At 32.2% G+C, this 18,529-nt stretch overlaps 1 protein-coding gene across 6 annotated transcripts; it reads right to left on the minus strand.

The window, feature by feature from the left end:
- Nucleotides 1-2,255: 2,255 nt before the first annotated feature.
- Nucleotides 2,256-8,513, minus strand: LOC18439719 (uncharacterized). 6 transcript variants are annotated; one of them, XR_016052687.1, is made up of 5 exons: nucleotides 8,132-8,513; nucleotides 7,078-7,194; nucleotides 6,880-6,963; nucleotides 2,824-2,914; nucleotides 2,256-2,673 (listed from the first exon to the last, which is right to left on the minus strand). XR_016052687.1 is itself a non-coding variant. In XM_011627112.3 (4 exons), the coding sequence occupies exons 1-3, from the start codon at nucleotides 8,504-8,506 to the stop codon at nucleotides 6,883-6,885; spliced, it is 573 nt and encodes a 190-aa protein (XP_011625414.1). In that variant the 5' UTR covers nucleotides 8,507-8,513; the 3' UTR covers nucleotides 2,256-2,673; nucleotides 6,880-6,882. The 6 variants fall into 6 exon arrangements, 5 of the variants coding, with proteins under 5 accessions (XP_011625414.1, XP_020526497.1, XP_011625413.1 ...); XM_011627112.3 differs by lacking the exon at nucleotides 2,824-2,914; XM_020670838.2 differs by lacking the exon at nucleotides 2,256-2,673 and having other exon boundaries at nucleotides 2,700-2,914.
- Nucleotides 8,514-18,529: the final 10,016 nt, after the last annotated feature.

An 18,529-nucleotide genomic window follows, 5' to 3' on the forward strand; every position in this document is an offset into this window, starting at 1 on the left:
TGACCACCACATTTGAACTCTCTTTCCTCTCTTCTCCCCATACCGTCCCCCCCCCCCTCCCCTTCCTCCCTCCACCACCCTAATTCCCTATTAAACTCTCTTTCTAAATGTTTCCCCTAGTCTCCCTTTGTCAAAATTCAAATCGGGTGATTGTAAGTATGTTATTGATTATACTCAAAGCTTAAAAAAAAATTATTGAATTTTATAACACACCCCAAGTTATTCAATTTGATATCCAATAACTAAAAATGATTGTGACCCCTTTGTAACAATAATAAATGCTCTCATGGTATATAATCCCTTTAGTAGTTGAGACTTTTAATTTGTGGTAGTTCAATAGTAGGAATTGAATTTAAGATAAAAAATTGGGTCTCTTCATTATTTTAATTTTTTCCATAATGAGAGAGAAAATTATAAACAATTTACTAGTAGGGTGGGAAGGAATAGGGTGGCAATAGACCTAACCAGACTCGAGACCCAACAGGTAGACCCAACACTAAGTCCAGGTATGGGGTCGCATCCAAAACCTGGAGCCAAATACTATTCGAATCTAGGTATAGCCAAATGGGTCCCAAATAATATGAGTATATGTCATGCGGCTATTCAATCTAAATGTTTCCAACGTCTATTTCTTAGGAATTTTAAAGTATTATATAAAACAAAGGAAAATTTTGTATAGAACCCTAATACGTCATATTATTTCATGGTAGATCTTCATTCCATTTTTCTTTCAATCAGCATAAAGAAACCCCTAAAGATTTTACTGTACCCTCTCATTTCTTATCTCCCTATTTTATTGACTTTTGACCATAAAAATTAACTCTAACAAATCTTTTTATACCATTTTAACTCAAAAACTTTTTAAACGATTTTCTCCTTTCCACTCATTAAAAAACATTCGTGGGTTGAAATGGTATAAAAAAATTTATTGGGGTTAATTTTTATGATCAAAAGTCAATAAATGAAGGAGATAAGAAATAACGGGATACGGTGAAATCTTTAAGCGTTTCGTTATGCCGCTAGAAAGAAAAACGGAAAGATGATCTACTATGAAATAATATGAGGAATTATGGTTCTATACGAAATTTTTCCATAAAACACTAAGGAATGTGGGTATATACGGGAATTCATAAATGTTACGCAATACGATAAATGTTGCCAACAATATGGATATATGATGATGATAAATAAATAAAAAGAAAGAAAAAAAAAAACTCAGACATAAGGTGGCAACGGATTCGATCAAACCCAAGACCCGACAGGTTCAGGTATGATCCAGATTTTTTACCCAAAAGACCCGGTCCTGGTCTGGGTTTCAAATCTAAACCCAAATATCATTTAGGCCCTGGCCGGACCCAAACCGTTGCCATCCCTAGAGGAGAATAGTCCCTGCTTCCCCAGGGTACCATCAAGGAAATTGGTCTGCCAAAAGTACTGTGTTAAGTACTCTCTCGTTCGTTATGAAGGGCGGCAGTAGTAAATCTCGCTGCCTCTGAGGGGAGGGACAAAGTGACAAATAAACGTGAATACCACATGAGTGAACCTAATGAGCTTTATCCTTTTTTAGGCTACAAGTTGATGCCTCATTCCCATTCTCTATTAAAAACTCTCTCTCTCTCTCTCTCTCTCTCTTACTTAAGGGTTTCAATAGCAAACGTAAGATTCAATAGATAAAAAAGTCACATCCATCATTCAAATTTTTTTATTTTGGACATTGTGGTCAAGCAGTGGCACAATTTCAACCACCCGATTTCAAATCTACCGATCAATGATGACTACGAGCTCCCTATATCAAGAGTAATTTGTCTCTTTGTATACATTTCCTAATAATATTCTTCATATGCAGTCATTGTTTTTAGAGTTTTAAGAGCGGATAGCATCACGTAGCGGTGCGAGTTATAAATCTCTCGGAAACAAAAGGCCTCCTTGTATAAAAGATTTATTCACTTTAAAACTCAAGTAAGAAAGGCATATGATATTAAGCTTGTAGCTTAAAGTGAATCTCGAAATGCTATCATTTTTAGCTTTGATTTCTTTTATAATTATCTTCTTCAGCGGTCTAAGAAGGATGAGGATTTGAACTTTTCATTAACCCATCGCAATCCCAGGTAAAAAACGTGGCTTGTATTCGGTAGGCAGCCAACGTAAAACCTTGCAAAAATTTTGCATGAATCCAGAATAGAGCAAAATGGTGGATCCGGATTCTTGCAGCTGACCCCAAGTCATTGGGAAAGGGAAAGTATACAATGAGACCATTTACCTTTAATACAAAGTGGTCATAATTAAACTTGACCATTGAAATTGAATAGTTGTACTTATTCCATTGACCAAACTCGAACTTCAAAATAAATTTTCTCGCATTTTATTACACACCCAAACTATCAGATTTCACATCAGATAATTGCAAGTAATTGTAACCTCCTCGTATCAAATGTAAATGATCTCATAATATACAATCCCTTAGGAAAAAAACTTTGATAATAGATGGTATCTTCTTCAGATTTATATCTCAAATAGTGGCATAAAACTCCAATGATGATGATCTTTTTTAGCTCTATATAAGGCTGTTCGATCATTATTTATATTTTCTTTTGAGGTTGATTACCAAGGTGAAGTGGTTCCATCTTTAAAGTTTGAGGTTGTAAATAAGACCGGCGATGGGAGGGGCTGGCCCTGATCATACACGACTCAATTAGAAATAGTTAATAGATGAAATTTTACTCAAGCAAGTGAATGGAAAAAATGGGTTTATAGATGAAATTTTACTCGAGTAAGTGAATGGAAAAAATGGTCCATAGGAGCATATAATGTTTTTAATTTTACTTTTAGCCAAGGTTTAAAAATCCGTTCGGCAAGTTGAACCCGCAATCTGGAAAACCAGTCTGGGTTGGCATCACAATTCTGAATCAGCAATCTGGTAAAAAGAATTGGTCATTAAAAAAATAAAAATTGCAGCAATAAAAAAAAAGTGAGACTCGATTAACCGACTCCCTAACCGAACCAGCTATATTGAGTATTACAGATTCCCAATATATTGAGTATTCCAGTGATTTTTTTTTTTTATTTTAAACATTGATTTTACGTGCTACGGTGTCTCGTTGTTATCCTTCACCCAAATCACAAAGGAAATGTTCTCACCATGAACAATTGTTTGGGGTTTTTCTTTTACCGAAATCATCTTATACGTTCAAAGTTGGGTTCAAGGAGCAAAGCTGCAAAAACTTTAATTGTATAATTCAAACAAGAATTGTATGCAATGAAATTATTAGTTTTGATACACACACGTCACGAGCACTCAAGTCATAAGATGTAAAATTGATTAAAAATAAATAAAATATCGTCATATGTAAAATTCAACTGATCAAGTGTGCCACTTGCATTAGCATTAGGGTGCGGTTTGTATAGAGGTTAGGCTCTAAACAATCAAATTAGAGCCCACCTTCAAATAGTGTTGAGAAATATGGTTTCAATACTAAAAACCTTTGTGATAGCCTTATATTATATTTTCATCTTTATTTATAAAGTTTAAAACTTCAAAAATAGTGTAGATCAAGAGATCTATGAAAAACTAGAAAATATTGAAAATTGCTGATCCAAAAATGAGTTACAAAATATACTATTTTCAAAACTTGAAATCCATTTTTTTCTCATGTCCATGCATCTTGATGGCGAGATGATAAATTTGAGGATATTCGGACATCAAAACAACATCTTCTAGTGAAATTTTTGAGGTAGGCTCCAATTTGATTCTTTAGAGCCTCAACTCTATATAAACTTTTCCCTTAATATTAATAGCTCATGAACTTTTTGCATCAAATATAACCATCTCAATGTATAGATTGATACAAATACCACAAACATAGTTTTTTAAAAGTATAGTTTCATTATACTATAATGACATGATATCATTTATCATATATACTTCCCCCACCATCCAACCATCCAATTCACATATCAAATGAGCCACTAACCATTTGATCTAGGTTCGGTGCCTCAGAATATTTTATTTTTTAAATTTTTTTTGTACAAATTTGATGAATATAAAACTTGGTAGACATCATCTTCTCAATAAGGCGCACCTAAAAAAAATATTAAAAAGAACTTTTTGATAAAATATAATAATCAAAATATCCCTTAAAATTTTAAAAGGTATTTTGATCATTTTATTTTATTTTAAAAAAGATGATTACTTTTTGTTTAAAAAATTATTTTAATATATAACTTAACTATTAAGCAATAACAAATTTGAAATTTGTACAAAAGTACAATAACATTTTAGAAGTTAGTGTCTAGAATTTTATTTGCAAAGTGCTTGTCTTTTAGTAAAAATTTCAACTTTACCTTTTATAGAGATGACAAAAGTACCCTTTATCTCGTAGTAATATTTACAAAACTGCTCTTATTAAATGATGATGATATCACAAAAAGTAGCTTTTTTTAAAAAAAAATAGATTATCCCTTCACAACTCTCTCTACCTTTAACCTTTGTAATTTGAAGGGTGGTGAAATTTAGATTATCCCATATATATATATATATGCAAAATGATCCTGTGAGTCAGTGGGCTCACAAGAAAAAATAAGCCCAACAGCCCAAATTGAATCCGAACCTATCGGACAATCAAAGATGTACAATAGTATTTTAATTTTAATTTTTTTTCTATAAATCCAAATCACTTGAAATTTTAGACATGCAATATTCTCATCAAGCCGCATATAATAAAAATATAAAAATAGTAATAATCCGCAAAAAACAATTAACCAAAATACCTTCGAAACTTTACGGGGGTATTTTGATCAATCTTTAATGTAAAATATTTTTTTCATATTTTTCAAAGATTAACTTATTTTTAATAAACACATGTCTAAAATTTAATTTGGATTTGTAGAAAAAAAATTAAAATTCAAACACTATCAGGCATCCGTGATCATCATATCAGCCAGATTCAATCAAGGCCGTTGGGCTCATTTTCCTATATATATATATATATATATATATATATATATATATATATATATATATATATATATATGTTGTCAACCTACAGGCTGACTACTACAGTGTTAGCCAATGGCCCAGATTGAATCTGGACCGATCTGATGGTCACAACCTTATTTCGTATTTGAATTTTTTTATTTTTTTCTACAAATTCAAAAAAATTCAAAGGTATTTTGATCAATTTATATTTTTTGAATTATTTTTTAATAGTTTTATAAGATTCTACTATTTTTTATGAATAGCAATTCAAAATTTCAAATGATTTGGATTTGTATTAAAAAAATGAAAATTCAAATACGAAATATGATCGTGACCATTGGATTGAGCCCAAATTGAATATGGCTAACACTATAGCCGCTGACTATTATATCTATTGCGGTACAACCACAAACAAAATAGCTCCTTGGCAATCATTTTTTCATGTTAAACCGCTATTCATTTCACTTAAGGCATTAGAAAGTGTTTTTCTATACAGAAGAAAAGCCTTACATAACTCCTATATGTTAAAATGAATAGTATTTTCGCCTATAGGCTCTCCACCATCCGTTTTTATTGCACGGTGGGGATTTGACACTACCACGGACTCAAGAAAAAGAAGAAAAAAAAAAAAAAAAAAAAAAAAAGGAGGCAAACGAAAATAATCTTGTAGTGATTTTTAGGTGGTTCCCAAAATATCAGATCGGAAAAAGCCTCCTGCAGGAACGTGTTATACTCATCTCTTAAAATAGAAGCATATTTTCTAAGTCACTTCACTTAAGAAGATTAAAAGTTCGCATAAAAACTAAAGTTCCCATTGATAAGAAGAGCAAATTTTATGGATATTTGGACTTTGGAGTCTCGTTATTTATTACGAACTAGCAGTAAGGGTAGCAGAGTTCAAAACTCGATGATGAGTAGGCCGATTCTGATTAAGACAGTGGGTGGATGGATCCGGTTTGACGGATCCCAAATTTGTGCTGATTACCCTGGTTTTCAACTTTTTCTTTTTTTTCCCCTTCCCTAATATGTAGCACTATCCAACTCAGGAATTGCCTAAGTTGGACAGAGCGCATCAGAATCATATCTCTAGCAATTCAGGGGCCAATTCAGATTTTTAAAATACTAACAGGTAGTAACAGCGTTACAGAAGAGAATAGGATTCCAAAAGTGGTGTGGACTTCTGCACATCACTCAAATCTATAAACTGTGAAAAACACCAAACAATCTGTGTACTTCTGTAGACAACCACATAGCGCAGTAAATCCTTTGTTTGTTTCTGGTGAGCTTATACCAATAAAATGTACAAAGAAAAGAGAGTGAGAAGTTTTCGTAAGTTGCTCAAAACGTTACACAATATGGGACCAATGCCACAAAAAGCACAAAAGATATAGCAGACTGGTATAATTAAATAGAATTTACAGGAAATTAAGAGCTAAACAAAATCAAACAATTTGATAAAAGTGCTACAATAGTAGTATAGTAATAATGGGACAAGAAAACAAGCTTTTGAAGAGGAGCAGACATCAGGAAAAATGTCTCCTAAACTGAGACAAATGACAAAAAATTTGCGGTGACTTATATGGAAAATATAACATAGCTTTTTGTAAATTATACAAATACAATATATGAAATTTAAAATTACTAGCACACCCGTAGTTGTAGCGGCAAACCTGGCAGTAACAATAACAAAAATAGCAGTAGCAAGTGATGAACAGAATTTGAGAAGCATAAATGAAACCTTATATCACAAACCACCAACCGAGAGAAGCAGTGATAAATTTACATTTTTTATATTTATGTACCAACATAACTTAAAAAAGTATTGCAGTTAAAAAATTGCAACTCATTGAGCTCAAAAGGAATAAGAGATTGAGTAAACCACATATATCAGAATGGAGAAGTACCAGTTATTTTAGGTAACCATCTCGCCGATCCTGCTCCTCAGATGCTTTGTTGGCAGCTTGCACGGATTTGAACCACAAAAAAGCCTACGTTGATATTTCAATTTAGAGGATAAAGAAAACGTACATTGCTATTTAATCTAGAGGAAAAAATAGTATGAAACCTGGTGAATTAAAAAAATATCAAATAGATCGACTTACAGAAGTGGGTACACCAGTAATGGCGAAGAATCCTAGCAGAGGAGCATAAAATATGCTATCTGAATTGATTACTCCAAAAACAGGCCTTTGATTAGCATATTCAAAGACAGAACCAATCTGTAGCCATGTCAAAATAACAATTTAATTTAGCATGTGAGATCTGAACTGAAATCAGCACTGAAGTCTCTCCCTCCCTCCCTCCTTGTGTGTGTGCACGTGTTTGTCTGTGTGCGTGAACGCACACAAGGAAAAAATGAATTTGCAGAGATTTTTTGGTCAACTAACATTCTTAGTCTGATTTTGGCTAGTTGAAGCCACTCCGGTTATATCTTCAAGTGTAAGAAACTTACCACATCAGATAGTTCCTATCAATGTTTTTATATTCGCCTCAGGCCAGGAACTTGCTGCTGCCCCAAGGTGAGTTACTTGGACGAGTCCGATTGGACTCGCCCCAGCAATGTACACCATGGAAAAAGGTTAAGAAATAAAAAATCATTAAAATAATAAAAAATATCAAAAATTAAAATAAGTACTAGAATGCACTGAAACACTATAGAAGAGGAAAAAAATATCTAAAAGAGGGATTATTCGAAAATTTAATGTATACCCTGAATATTTCAGAAAAATCAAGAAAAGGAAAAAATAAAAATTGGATCCAGTGAGAAAAAAAGTTCCCAAATCATCTTTAAAATCATCTAAAAACCTATTTCTAAATATTTTCTGGTATTTTATCATTGTTCTATTTTTTTTACTTTTTTTTTTTGTTGTGCCTGCTTAGTTGGGCGCCCCAATTCGCCTCGCTCTATGGGCGAGGTCGAGTAACTCAGCAGAGTCCACTCTTAAAATGCTGGTTCCTATAGTTAAAAATCCATGATGAAATAATAACAGCACCAAGAGTATTGAACTCTTAATCAAGAATGGCCATAGTTGATGAAAGAATCTCACTTTTTCATTAAAAAACAATCCATTCACCACTGATTCGAAAAGACAACCACTTTGGACAAAGCCCTAACAATTTATTCAGATCGCTAGTTAGCTAAATCAGTAAAAATACCGCTGCAATGGCAGTTATGGCAGAGGCAAGAAGATAGGCATAAAAGGGAATCTCAAAAGGGGATTGAGAACCATCAGCTTTTCCATCATCACGAGCCCAAGGAGGAGGCTCATCCGAATCAGGCCTTGCCCAAGATGGGATTGTTTCATCTGTCTGACTTGGTTTCGCTGAACCTTCAGTGGCTGCCATTACTCTAAACATGAGAGCCTTTTTGCCCACTTGGCTTGAAGATCCATGGTTTATTTTCTTTAGAAGACCATACACATTTGATGGCTTTATCAGTAAGGTGGGATGCAATTTAAGATGCAATGGATCACAATTCCTCAGTGCATGAAGCACTAGATGTGAACAACATAAAGATAAAGAGACAGCCATTTACTCCTCCTCCCCTTCTCACCCTTCAGTGACTCCACATAAACAGACCCAATATAGCTGCAGAGAAATATACAGAAACAAAACTCTCAAAATATATATAAAGGAAAACTAAAATAAGCATAAATTTATGCCGATATGCTGGGATTAAAAATTACCAAAGATTAAAAAGATAGCTTCATTTTGTCCAAGCAATCATAAATGAATAGGAATAGAGACCAAATTTCTTGCACAGAAAGCAGACTGTATTTTTTTTGTAAGGCGACTATATCATTAGTTTAAAGATGAACTGAAAGATTTAACTCTCCCAACCCCCCTCAAAAACATAAATAAATAGATACAAGGATGATTCTTTTTTCTGCATAGTAGCAGGAGACTTGTTAAATCATCTCAAAAAACAAAAACAGGCAATGAAGAAATCGAAAGGGCCACAAACTTAGTGAGACTTAGTCATCATGGCAGTATAAAGATTTCATTTTTCAATCATATCATTCTTACAGGTTTGAACTTGGAAAGACAGTACCGAACAACACACAAAATATCAAAATGAATGCACAAAATACATACTCCCACCCTGCTTGACTAGATCTTTTTTGTAAATAATATTAAAAGTATATATGAAGTCAAACTCCAGGAGTAAAGAGTACAAACAGACAGAGGCATATACATGAAAGAGGAGGATACAGGGAGAGAAAAGCAGGCATAAAAAAGGGGAAGGGGAGGGTTGGGAACGCAAGAGAATTAAAGGAAAAACAATATGCGTAGTAGTGAAATGGTACAAAAGACCGAGGGAGGGCTCCTCTATATTATTGCATAAACATGTCAACTGTCAGACCCACACCATCTTGAGCCCATTTTCAAAGTCTATATTGGCTTCTTAGAGGATGTGAAAGAACAAAACCATAAGTGACCACATCCCTGTAACCTCATTAAAATACAATCAAACTCCATGGGATAGGTTAGATACCTGTGACCCATCTGATAACATTGATGAGAGTCACCCCAAACGACTGATGCCTTGAGACAAAGCTCCGGTGAGTTCTAAAGTCCTATGAATAGAGCTCGAGCTTAAGCCTCTATCTGGTCTAATAGTCGCCCTGTGAACAACTGGAAAAACTCATCTACACCATAAAACTGCTGCTATAATATCTCTAAACTCTCCATAGACCAAGCAATTATTGTTCCACAAATTCTGTTACCCATTCAAGCCCTTTGTTAAGATGTGACATGAATGAGGCTAAAGCATGTCACTATTAATACACCTTAGGAATTTTAAACCAGAAAGGAAGGAGAATAATAGTAGGGGATTCAAAGAATTCAATAGCTTCAGTGAGGAAGGAAAAATCAGTAAAGCACCCCCATGGAGATTGAGGAGCATTTTTTATGAGATTCCTTCAGCAATTAGTGATTTTTCTGTTTCAATTCACCACTTGTAGAGTAAGACTAGGGTGCTAGCTGATAGATAGGCGTGGGAGGCACTCCATAAATCAGCTATTTTGAGTATCTTTTTTGTAGTCCATTAGGATTCTGTAATTGAGACAAATTTTGTAAACACGTACTTGTGATGCTTTTTGAAATATTAATGAAAGTATTGATTAGCTATAAAAAATGTTAAAAAAAGAAAAAGAAAAAAAAGCAACGACTGATGAAAGTAAAACAGTTCATGGGAATTAGCCTTGGGAACTTGTTAAACACCTGGAGAGGAAATACACCTAGGTACCAATGGATATAGTACGCACTATTAAGACCAGATGCTATGAATCTACCATATAAGACACATTTGGTTGCAAGATGGTACTCATAACCATATTCCATATACTATGAGAAGACCATTCCCCTGTGAGAAAGTGACAACTATTCAGAGTCTTTTTGCTATCAAGATTCAGGACCGTCAATGGGCAAGCAAGACGTGGTATTTCTATCAAACGTCCAGAAAAAATTTCTAATGTCCCCACCTCTGTTAACAAAAATGCCTAGGGAACATGTCCAGGAGTGGGCAGGGAGTCGCCTAGGTACTACGTTTGGCTAGACATTGCACATACCACGCATAACAGTCCCCAGTACTTGTACAAAACTTTTCTTTTAGAAGGAAACTGCACCAACATACAAGAAATGTGTACCAATTGAGTCGATTAGAAGTGTACAGAATCGGTAAATAAAAAAATGAATTTATACAAAATTTATTTCATTAGTAAAACAATGTGTAAACATCTTCCTATAAAATTTTGATGATTTTGATTATGACTTATCTACTTTTTTTTTATCATTTTCTCTATTTTATATTTCCCCCCTTCAATTTTCTGAGTTATTTCAACCTATAAATAATCGCCCCCCCAACCCCTCCCTTTTAACAATTTTCTGAGTTATTTCAACCTATAAATAATTTTTTTCCAAATTCCATTTTTCATATTTTCTCATCACTTTCAGACTTTTAGTGCTCTTCATGGTTCAGCTTGGTTTATTGATCTATTTTACTTGTAACTTTTTTTAAAAAAAAAATTCATAGGTGTTCTAGAAATGTACAATACTTGAGCAAGTACACCCAGACTTGCCCAAGTAACTCAGGCCCTGGTTGAAGCTGATAATTTTTCTATTTTCTAAGTTTTAGGTTTTTGTTGGCTTATACAGGGCTCGCCAAGTTACTCAGCTTCAACCAGGGCCTGAGTTTCAGGCCCACATCGAGCTTGAAAATATTGCAATTATGTGTTTCTGGGTTCTATGTGGCCATAAAACTAGTTCTCCTTATATATCAATTTCCATCATCCATGTAGTAGCAAATAGAATTAGCATCAAGGAATTATTTTTTTTCAATTAAACAGAGAAAGGAACCAATAATCACAATAAATGAAATCTTCCGGTTGAACTTTCGTATGAGAATCACATAAAGTGGAATATAATTCAAGATGCATGGAAACCCAAAGAATCAGAGAATGTTCAATAAAATAGATGAGAAATTACAGGGAACGTAATGAGATAAAAAATATGCTCCCAATTAAAACAAAGAGAAAAAAAATGGAAGAAAAAATAAGAGGTACCGTGGATATATGGTGCAGAAAAACCACAGCTGTGAAGCTTCAAGAGCAGAGTGAAGTTGCCGTCCTAAATAATTGAGAGCTCCAATGGCTCTTGGTAAATTAGGGTTTTGCAAAGATCAGGCACCCCAAACCAGAGCCTCACGTTGTAGTTCTGTAAAAGAAAAAACAGTGGTGCGATAATATTCGCGGTAAAATGAAAAACTGGAAATTTACGAAAATATTCCTTTGGAATTTAAAAATAAAGAAAAATACGCGGTTAGCATGCGGGGCAAGCCCGCACATGTAGAAATGCGGGCTTGACAATAAATATAATTTGATCCTAATTTTTTAGAATATATAATCTTTAACATGGACATCATGAAAAAAGTGAATCCGTTGTAAATTTAAAAATAAATCCTCGACCATTTTATAGGGAATACGACAAAAACCTCTTTTGACTCAACGTTTTTTACATTCGCCCCTGATTAAATTTTATCGCAATTTTTACTCCAAAACTAAGTTTTATAGTAAAGTCTCTCAAGTCAAAAAATCATAGTTTGAATTAAAAATATATTGTCCATGCATTACATTCTCGTAAACGCTCAATCCTCAAAACAGTTGGGCACATATTACTACCGGACTAGAACCCATGATACATATACTACCAAACCGCAGCAACAAACTGCTAGATACGCATGCAACTTATAGGGCTCGCAAGAAAATCATAGGGCTCGCAAGAAAATCTGCCAAACCAACAGACTTGGCAAACATGTTGGACTGCAAATATGCCGAACTGAATAGCAAAGAGAGAGGTATTTTAACTAAGGTGACGGCATTTTGGTTTGTATTTTACTATTTTTCTTTTGTTTGGGGGTTCTTTGCTATAAAATATAGTTTTGGGGTCAAAATTGAGGAATAAAGTGGTTGGGGAGGTTATCTAGAAAGCCTATTTTAGAGGGGTATCTGTAATTTTTTTTATTTTATTTATATTAATGTCCCACTTCTTAGAGTATGTATTATAATTTAATTTTGATATTTTTTATGAATAAAAAATTGGGTTGTTCATACGTCTCACTGTTATTCACCAATAAAAATAAAAATTTAAATTAAATAAAATAACTAAAATAAATTTCAATTTTGAACAAAATAATTCAATTATTTATTATTATTTAATCATTATATGTTTTGAGCATATAGAAAATATGAAATTAAACTACCAAACACATTATTAACAAGTAGGGCACAAATATAGCATATAATATATATAGGGAAAGCATATAACAATACGATTTACCTTTGGTACAAGGTGGCCATAATTGATCTTGACCATTGGATGTGAAATTGGGTGGCTACATTTATTTCATTTATCAAGCTCAAAGTTCAAAAAAAAAAATTCAAACTTTGTGACACACCTAAGCTATCAGATTTCACATCAGATGGTTGTAAGTAATTGTGACATCATTGTACCAAAGGTAAATGATCTTATTGTATAATATATATATATCTATATATATATATATTATATAGAGCCGAGGCTCTAAACAATCAAATTAGAGCCCACCTCAAAATTTTCACTAGAAGAGGTTGTTTTGATGCTCAAATATCCTCAAATTTATCATCTTGACATCAAGATGCATAAGAGAAAAAAAATAGATTTCAAGTTTTGGAAATAGTATATCTTTTAACATATTTTTTGACAGTCAATTTTCAAGTTTCTATATATCTACTTGATCTATATATTTTGACCAGAATGAAAGTGTCTTGCATGTATGTTTTGTCGGATCGTAGTTTTGACCAGAACGACAAGTGCCAGACCACTTGTTTTGACTGCATGACCGCAGTTTTGACCATAATGAAAAGTGCCAGACCACTTGTTTTGACTGCTGGACCGCACTTTTGAACGAACGAGGGAAAGAGGAGAGAGAGAGGTGTGGGTAAAAGTGTTAGGTAGTTTAGTATTTTTTTTTTCGGTTGGGAGGTATTTGCTAGGAAAGTATGTTTTAGGGTAAAAAATGAGAGAAAAAGTTGGGTTGGGGGTAAGCTGCATAGGAAATGTATCCTTACGATTTTTCTGTAATGTACTCATATATGTATATATATATATATATGAAAAAGCTAACAACAGCTGAGCAGCTATAATGAATAGTAATATAGGTGAAATAGGAGCCGTCAAATCTTTATTATGTAGTTCAAAAAATATATTACTATATGAATTTTAATATTATTTAAAAAAACCGGTTCATAATGAAATTTTAAACTTGTATACTAATAAATAGGGTGCACAATTAAAAATATATAAAAAATACTTCCCAAAATATAAAATTACTGAAATACCCCTAAAAATGATAGGGTAATTTGGTCATTTAAAATTATTGAAAATAAATTTTTTATATTTTTATTTGGTACACAATAGTGTTAGGTATATACACCCAAAATTTCACTTTAATCATATTTTATGAAAAAAAATTAAAATTCATATGATGAAAATCTGACGGCTCTAATTATGCATATATTACTATTCATTATAGCTACTCAGCTATTGTAATGTTTACACCTTCAAATAGTGTTGAGAAATGTGGTTTCAATACTGAAAATCTTTGTGATAACCTTAAATATATTTTCATCTATAATTATTAAATTTAAAGATTAAAAATTAATGTATATCGAGTAGATCTATGAAAATTTGTAACTTGAAATCTATTTTTTTCTCATGTCTATGCATCTTGATGTCGAGGTGATCAATTTTAGGATATTTGGGCATCAAAATAACCCTTTCTATTAAAAGTTTTGAGATGGGCTCTAATTTGATTGTTTAAAGACTCGGCTCTATATATATATAAAAAATTTTAAATTTTAAAAATGGTTAAAATCAAGTAGATCTATAAACATATGAAAATATCGAAAATGGACGGTGTTGATAATATGTTGTAAAATGCACTATTTATGAGACTCAAAAGCTTTTTATTTCAAAGTCATACATCTCGATGTTGAGATGATCAATCAAAATTTCAACATTAAAACTACCTTTTCTGGTGGATTTTTTAGGGGCATACGTAGTTCTACATTATAAGGTAGCATATTTATGTAAACTTTTTCCTATATACATGTACACGCATACATATATATATATACACACACATACACACACACACATGGTGACAATTGTTCGGAAGTATTTTAATTTTTATCTTTTTTTACTAATTGGAACGATTCGAAATTTGAAGTGTGTGTACGTCTTAGTGAGGGGCACCTAATAAAAATATGAAAAAAATAATCCACTAAATATAAATTGACCAAAATACCCTTATAGATTTTAGGAGGGTATTTTGATCAAATTATATTATGTAAATTATTTTTTTCATATTTTTATTAGGTGCACCTCACTAAAATATAGACACATTCTAAATTTCAAATCATTTTGATTAGTAAAAAATAAAATAAAATCGAAAAACTATCAGACAACTGTGACCGTGTGATGAAGTTTGGATGGTGATGAGGGTAGGCGAAATCACTGTTCATTTTCGCCCATAGACGTTTTGTAGTATCTTCATATATATATATATATATATATATATATATATATATATATAACACAAAACCTTACAAAGAAGGGTGCGGTTTGTATAAAGCCAAGGCTCTGAACAATCAAATTAGAGCCTACCTTCAAATAGTATCGAGAAATATGGTTTCAATACTGAAAATCATTGTGATGGCCTTAAAATATATTTTCACCTTTATTTATAAAGTTTAAAGCTTAAAAATTAGTGTAGATCAATAGATTTATAAAAAGTTGAAAATTGACGGTAAAAAATTGTGTTACAAAATACACTATTTTCAAAACTTGAAATCTATTTTTTCCTAGTATCCATGCATCTTGATGTCGAGATTATCAATTTGAGGATATTTAGGTATCAAAACAACCTCTTTTTATGAAAATTTTAAGATAGATTAAAATTAGATTGTTTAAAGCCTCAGCTCAATATAAACTTTTCCATACACAAAAAGTATAAACTCAATGAACTTCATCTCTCTTTCTATTTAGAGCCATAAGGAAGATTTATTATGCTCAAAGTGCTTTCCGGATAGTATTTGAGGTGAGGCTTTTATTTTGCTTTCATAAACCTTATGTCCCGTATAAACTTCATCTATTTTTATTTTTTGTTTTCCATTTTATAAATTATTTTATAGTGAAATTTAGGGTATGCACGTGTCCATAAAAACAATAGAAAAATATCTTTGATGAAAAATACCAAAATACTTTTGAACTTGAGGGTTAAATTATATCCCATAGTCTCCATCATTTAAGTGATTTAGGTTAAGCCCTTGGTAATTTGTCATATCGTGAATCTGGCATGTCAGATTATGAATATGGCATTTTTAGAAAAACATCAATGTTGAGATCCCCATAATAAGAATAGGGATTGTGTATGATGAGACCATTTATGTTTGATACAAGGAGGTCATAGTCATTTTTAGCCATTGGATGTGAAACCTAATAGATTGAATTGTGTCACAACATTTGAGAAATTTTATTTTTGACTACATACCCAATCAACGGTACATCCACAAACCACCCAATATCACATTCAACGTTTAACAATATTGTGACTTTCTTATATCAAAAGTAAATAATTTCATTGTATACATTTCCATAAAAATAAAGTTTACACTAATTACTGAGATGTTATCAATATTTTTATTTCCATGCTTTTGTCAATAAATCTATTTGGAATCGATAAGCGAAGAGGGCTTGACAAGCAGTTCAACATTTGCTCTCTAATTATTTGTAATAAATATGGTGGATCTATTTACTAAAATGGTATAATTATAATTAGGCGTTTTTTAGTTGGAAGAAGTTCATAAATTATAATTAGGTGTTTTTTATTTTGGAAGAAGTTTACATGAGGTGTTACTCAAAAACTCATTGGAAAATGCTGTTTTGATGTTGAAAAACCTTCTCATTGATCGTGTATACCTCAAGATGTATAAATGGTTAAAAAAAAAAAAGATTACAAGTTATACAAATAGTACATCATGTGACCCGATAACTGAACCATTTATTTTCTAGATTTTTTGTTAAATATTAATTTTTTTCCATCTGTATTATTTTTTGAGTTTAAAATTTTATAATTTAGCATATTGTCAATTGGTCACAAAGTTTATGGCACCATAAATGTATCATATGTCAAAATTTGAACGTGCACCCTTTGATTATTTAAGGTGGGCAGGTGGGCACCTTATATAAACCTTACATTTTTCATTTTGTATATGTTTTTCCTTTGGCTTATGTTGGGGACCATATTCTCTCCCTCGATAGTAACACGTGAGCTTGCTCTAGTCTACTTCCGAGTAGTATCAGCTATCAATTTCGATGATTTATTGGAATCTCGATGGAGTATACTATCTATTTACTCCGTTGGGTAAAACCCAATTTGAGAGTTGTTTTATGACCCCAAATCTTGGGATGTAACCTCCATAATTCATGTGCTATAAGATTGAAAAAAATAATGGGATTGTCTACAAAAAAACTATTTATCTTTTGTATATAGAGGTCACGATCATTCTTGTCCCTTCAATTTCAAAATGAATAGTTGTAAGAGTGATATTGAATAGACGCAAAGTTCTAAAAAAATAATTCATGTACTTTGTGACTCACCTTAAGTCATCAAATTCGATATCTAATGAGTGAGAATGATTGTGACCTTCATATACAAAAGATAAATAGTATTTTTATAGAAAAAAAATACCTCAAGATTGAATAGAAAAATCAAAATTTTGAAAGGTGAGATCTAAGTGTCAAAAAACTCAAATTTGTTATTATTATGATTTTTCTGATGAATATAATCATCTAATTATTTTTCGGTGGTTCCTAATATTTTGTATCGATGAAATCTTCTTATGCTAGTTTCTACCCAAGGGATTAAGTTTTACAATATGTTCCTATAGGAATGGGAGTACCATATGCACAAGAAAAATATTTTCTATAATTTTCTAAGGGGATATGTCATCAATAGCTCATCGTCCTCCAATCCAAGGGTTGGATGGAGATGGAGAGAGAGTGGTCGACCATCAATCTATATCGTGTTTTTGAGGATCATCTCTCCATCGCCCTCCAGTCCGTAATTGAACGGTGATAACCCGCAATAGCAAGTATGCCCTCCGATCACGAGTACGTGTATCTTACCAGAGGAGTGGAGGACTTTTCATTGAGCGTGGGTTATTGCTAAAAGGTTTTATACTCCCGTGGGGGTGTAATGTACATTTACTCCCTCAGGTAAAACCCAATGTAGGTGTAATTTTAGTCCCCAAATTTTGAGAATGTTCCCTCTTCAACCCGTAGATTAATTTCAGTATATAAAATTCTAAACCGAACCATCTAAGTACTAGAAAAGAAATAAGGTGCAATTTGTACGAGGTTGCAATAAGGAATAAAGTTGCAATATTATGTACCGCCATTTTATTTGATCGGTATAGATTTAAAATATTTTTTAAAATAATATTAATACATTATACATCTTTCAAGATATTGCTCAATTTATACGGTACAAATAAAATGGGTGGTGTAGATTATTGCAACTTTATTTCTACAACTTTATATAAACTTTTTTAAAAAATAATGTCTCAAGATTGAATTGAGATCATGTAATTTTTGAAAGGTAAGATCTAAATATTAAAAACTCAAAATTTAAATATTTTATTTTGAAAATAGTAATATAGTGACTTTAGGGTAGTTCCCAAAATTTAAAACTGAACAAAAAAAATCATCCAAATTAGGTCTTATGATTGCAGAGTACCTATGCGTTATTTTCCCGTGGGAGTACAATACATGCGAAACTCTTATTAAAAAAAAAAGAAAAAAAAAAAAAAAAAAAAAAGGATTAAGGTTTTATAGGGCTATGACTTTATAAATATAAAATAAAACCTCATCACAAATTCTCATCCGGAAAGTACTTTCACATCAAAAGTCTTCATAATAGTGTAAAATAGATGATGGTAGCTAACCCTTATTTTT

Source organism: Amborella trichopoda, chromosome 3, assembly GCF_054954075.1.
Source record: "Amborella trichopoda isolate Santa Cruz 75 chromosome 3, AtrichopodaSantaCruz75HAP2 v2.0, whole genome shotgun sequence".
In the NCBI taxonomy this organism is placed as follows: Eukaryota; Viridiplantae; Streptophyta; class Magnoliopsida; order Amborellales; family Amborellaceae; genus Amborella; species Amborella trichopoda.

Coding starts and splice junctions, on each gene's coding strand:
- LOC18439719 (XM_011627112.3), bottom strand. CDS start 8,506: ATGGCTGTCTCTTTATCTTTATGTTGTTCACATCTAGTGCTTCATGCA. Junction 7,195..8,131: donor CCATAACTGCCATTGCAGCG/GTATTTTTACTG, acceptor ACATGGCTACAG/ATTGGTTCTGTCTTTGAATA. Junction 6,964..7,077: donor TTACTGGTGTACCCACTTCT/GTAAGTCGATCT, acceptor ATATCAACGTAG/GCTTTTTTGTGGTTCAAATC.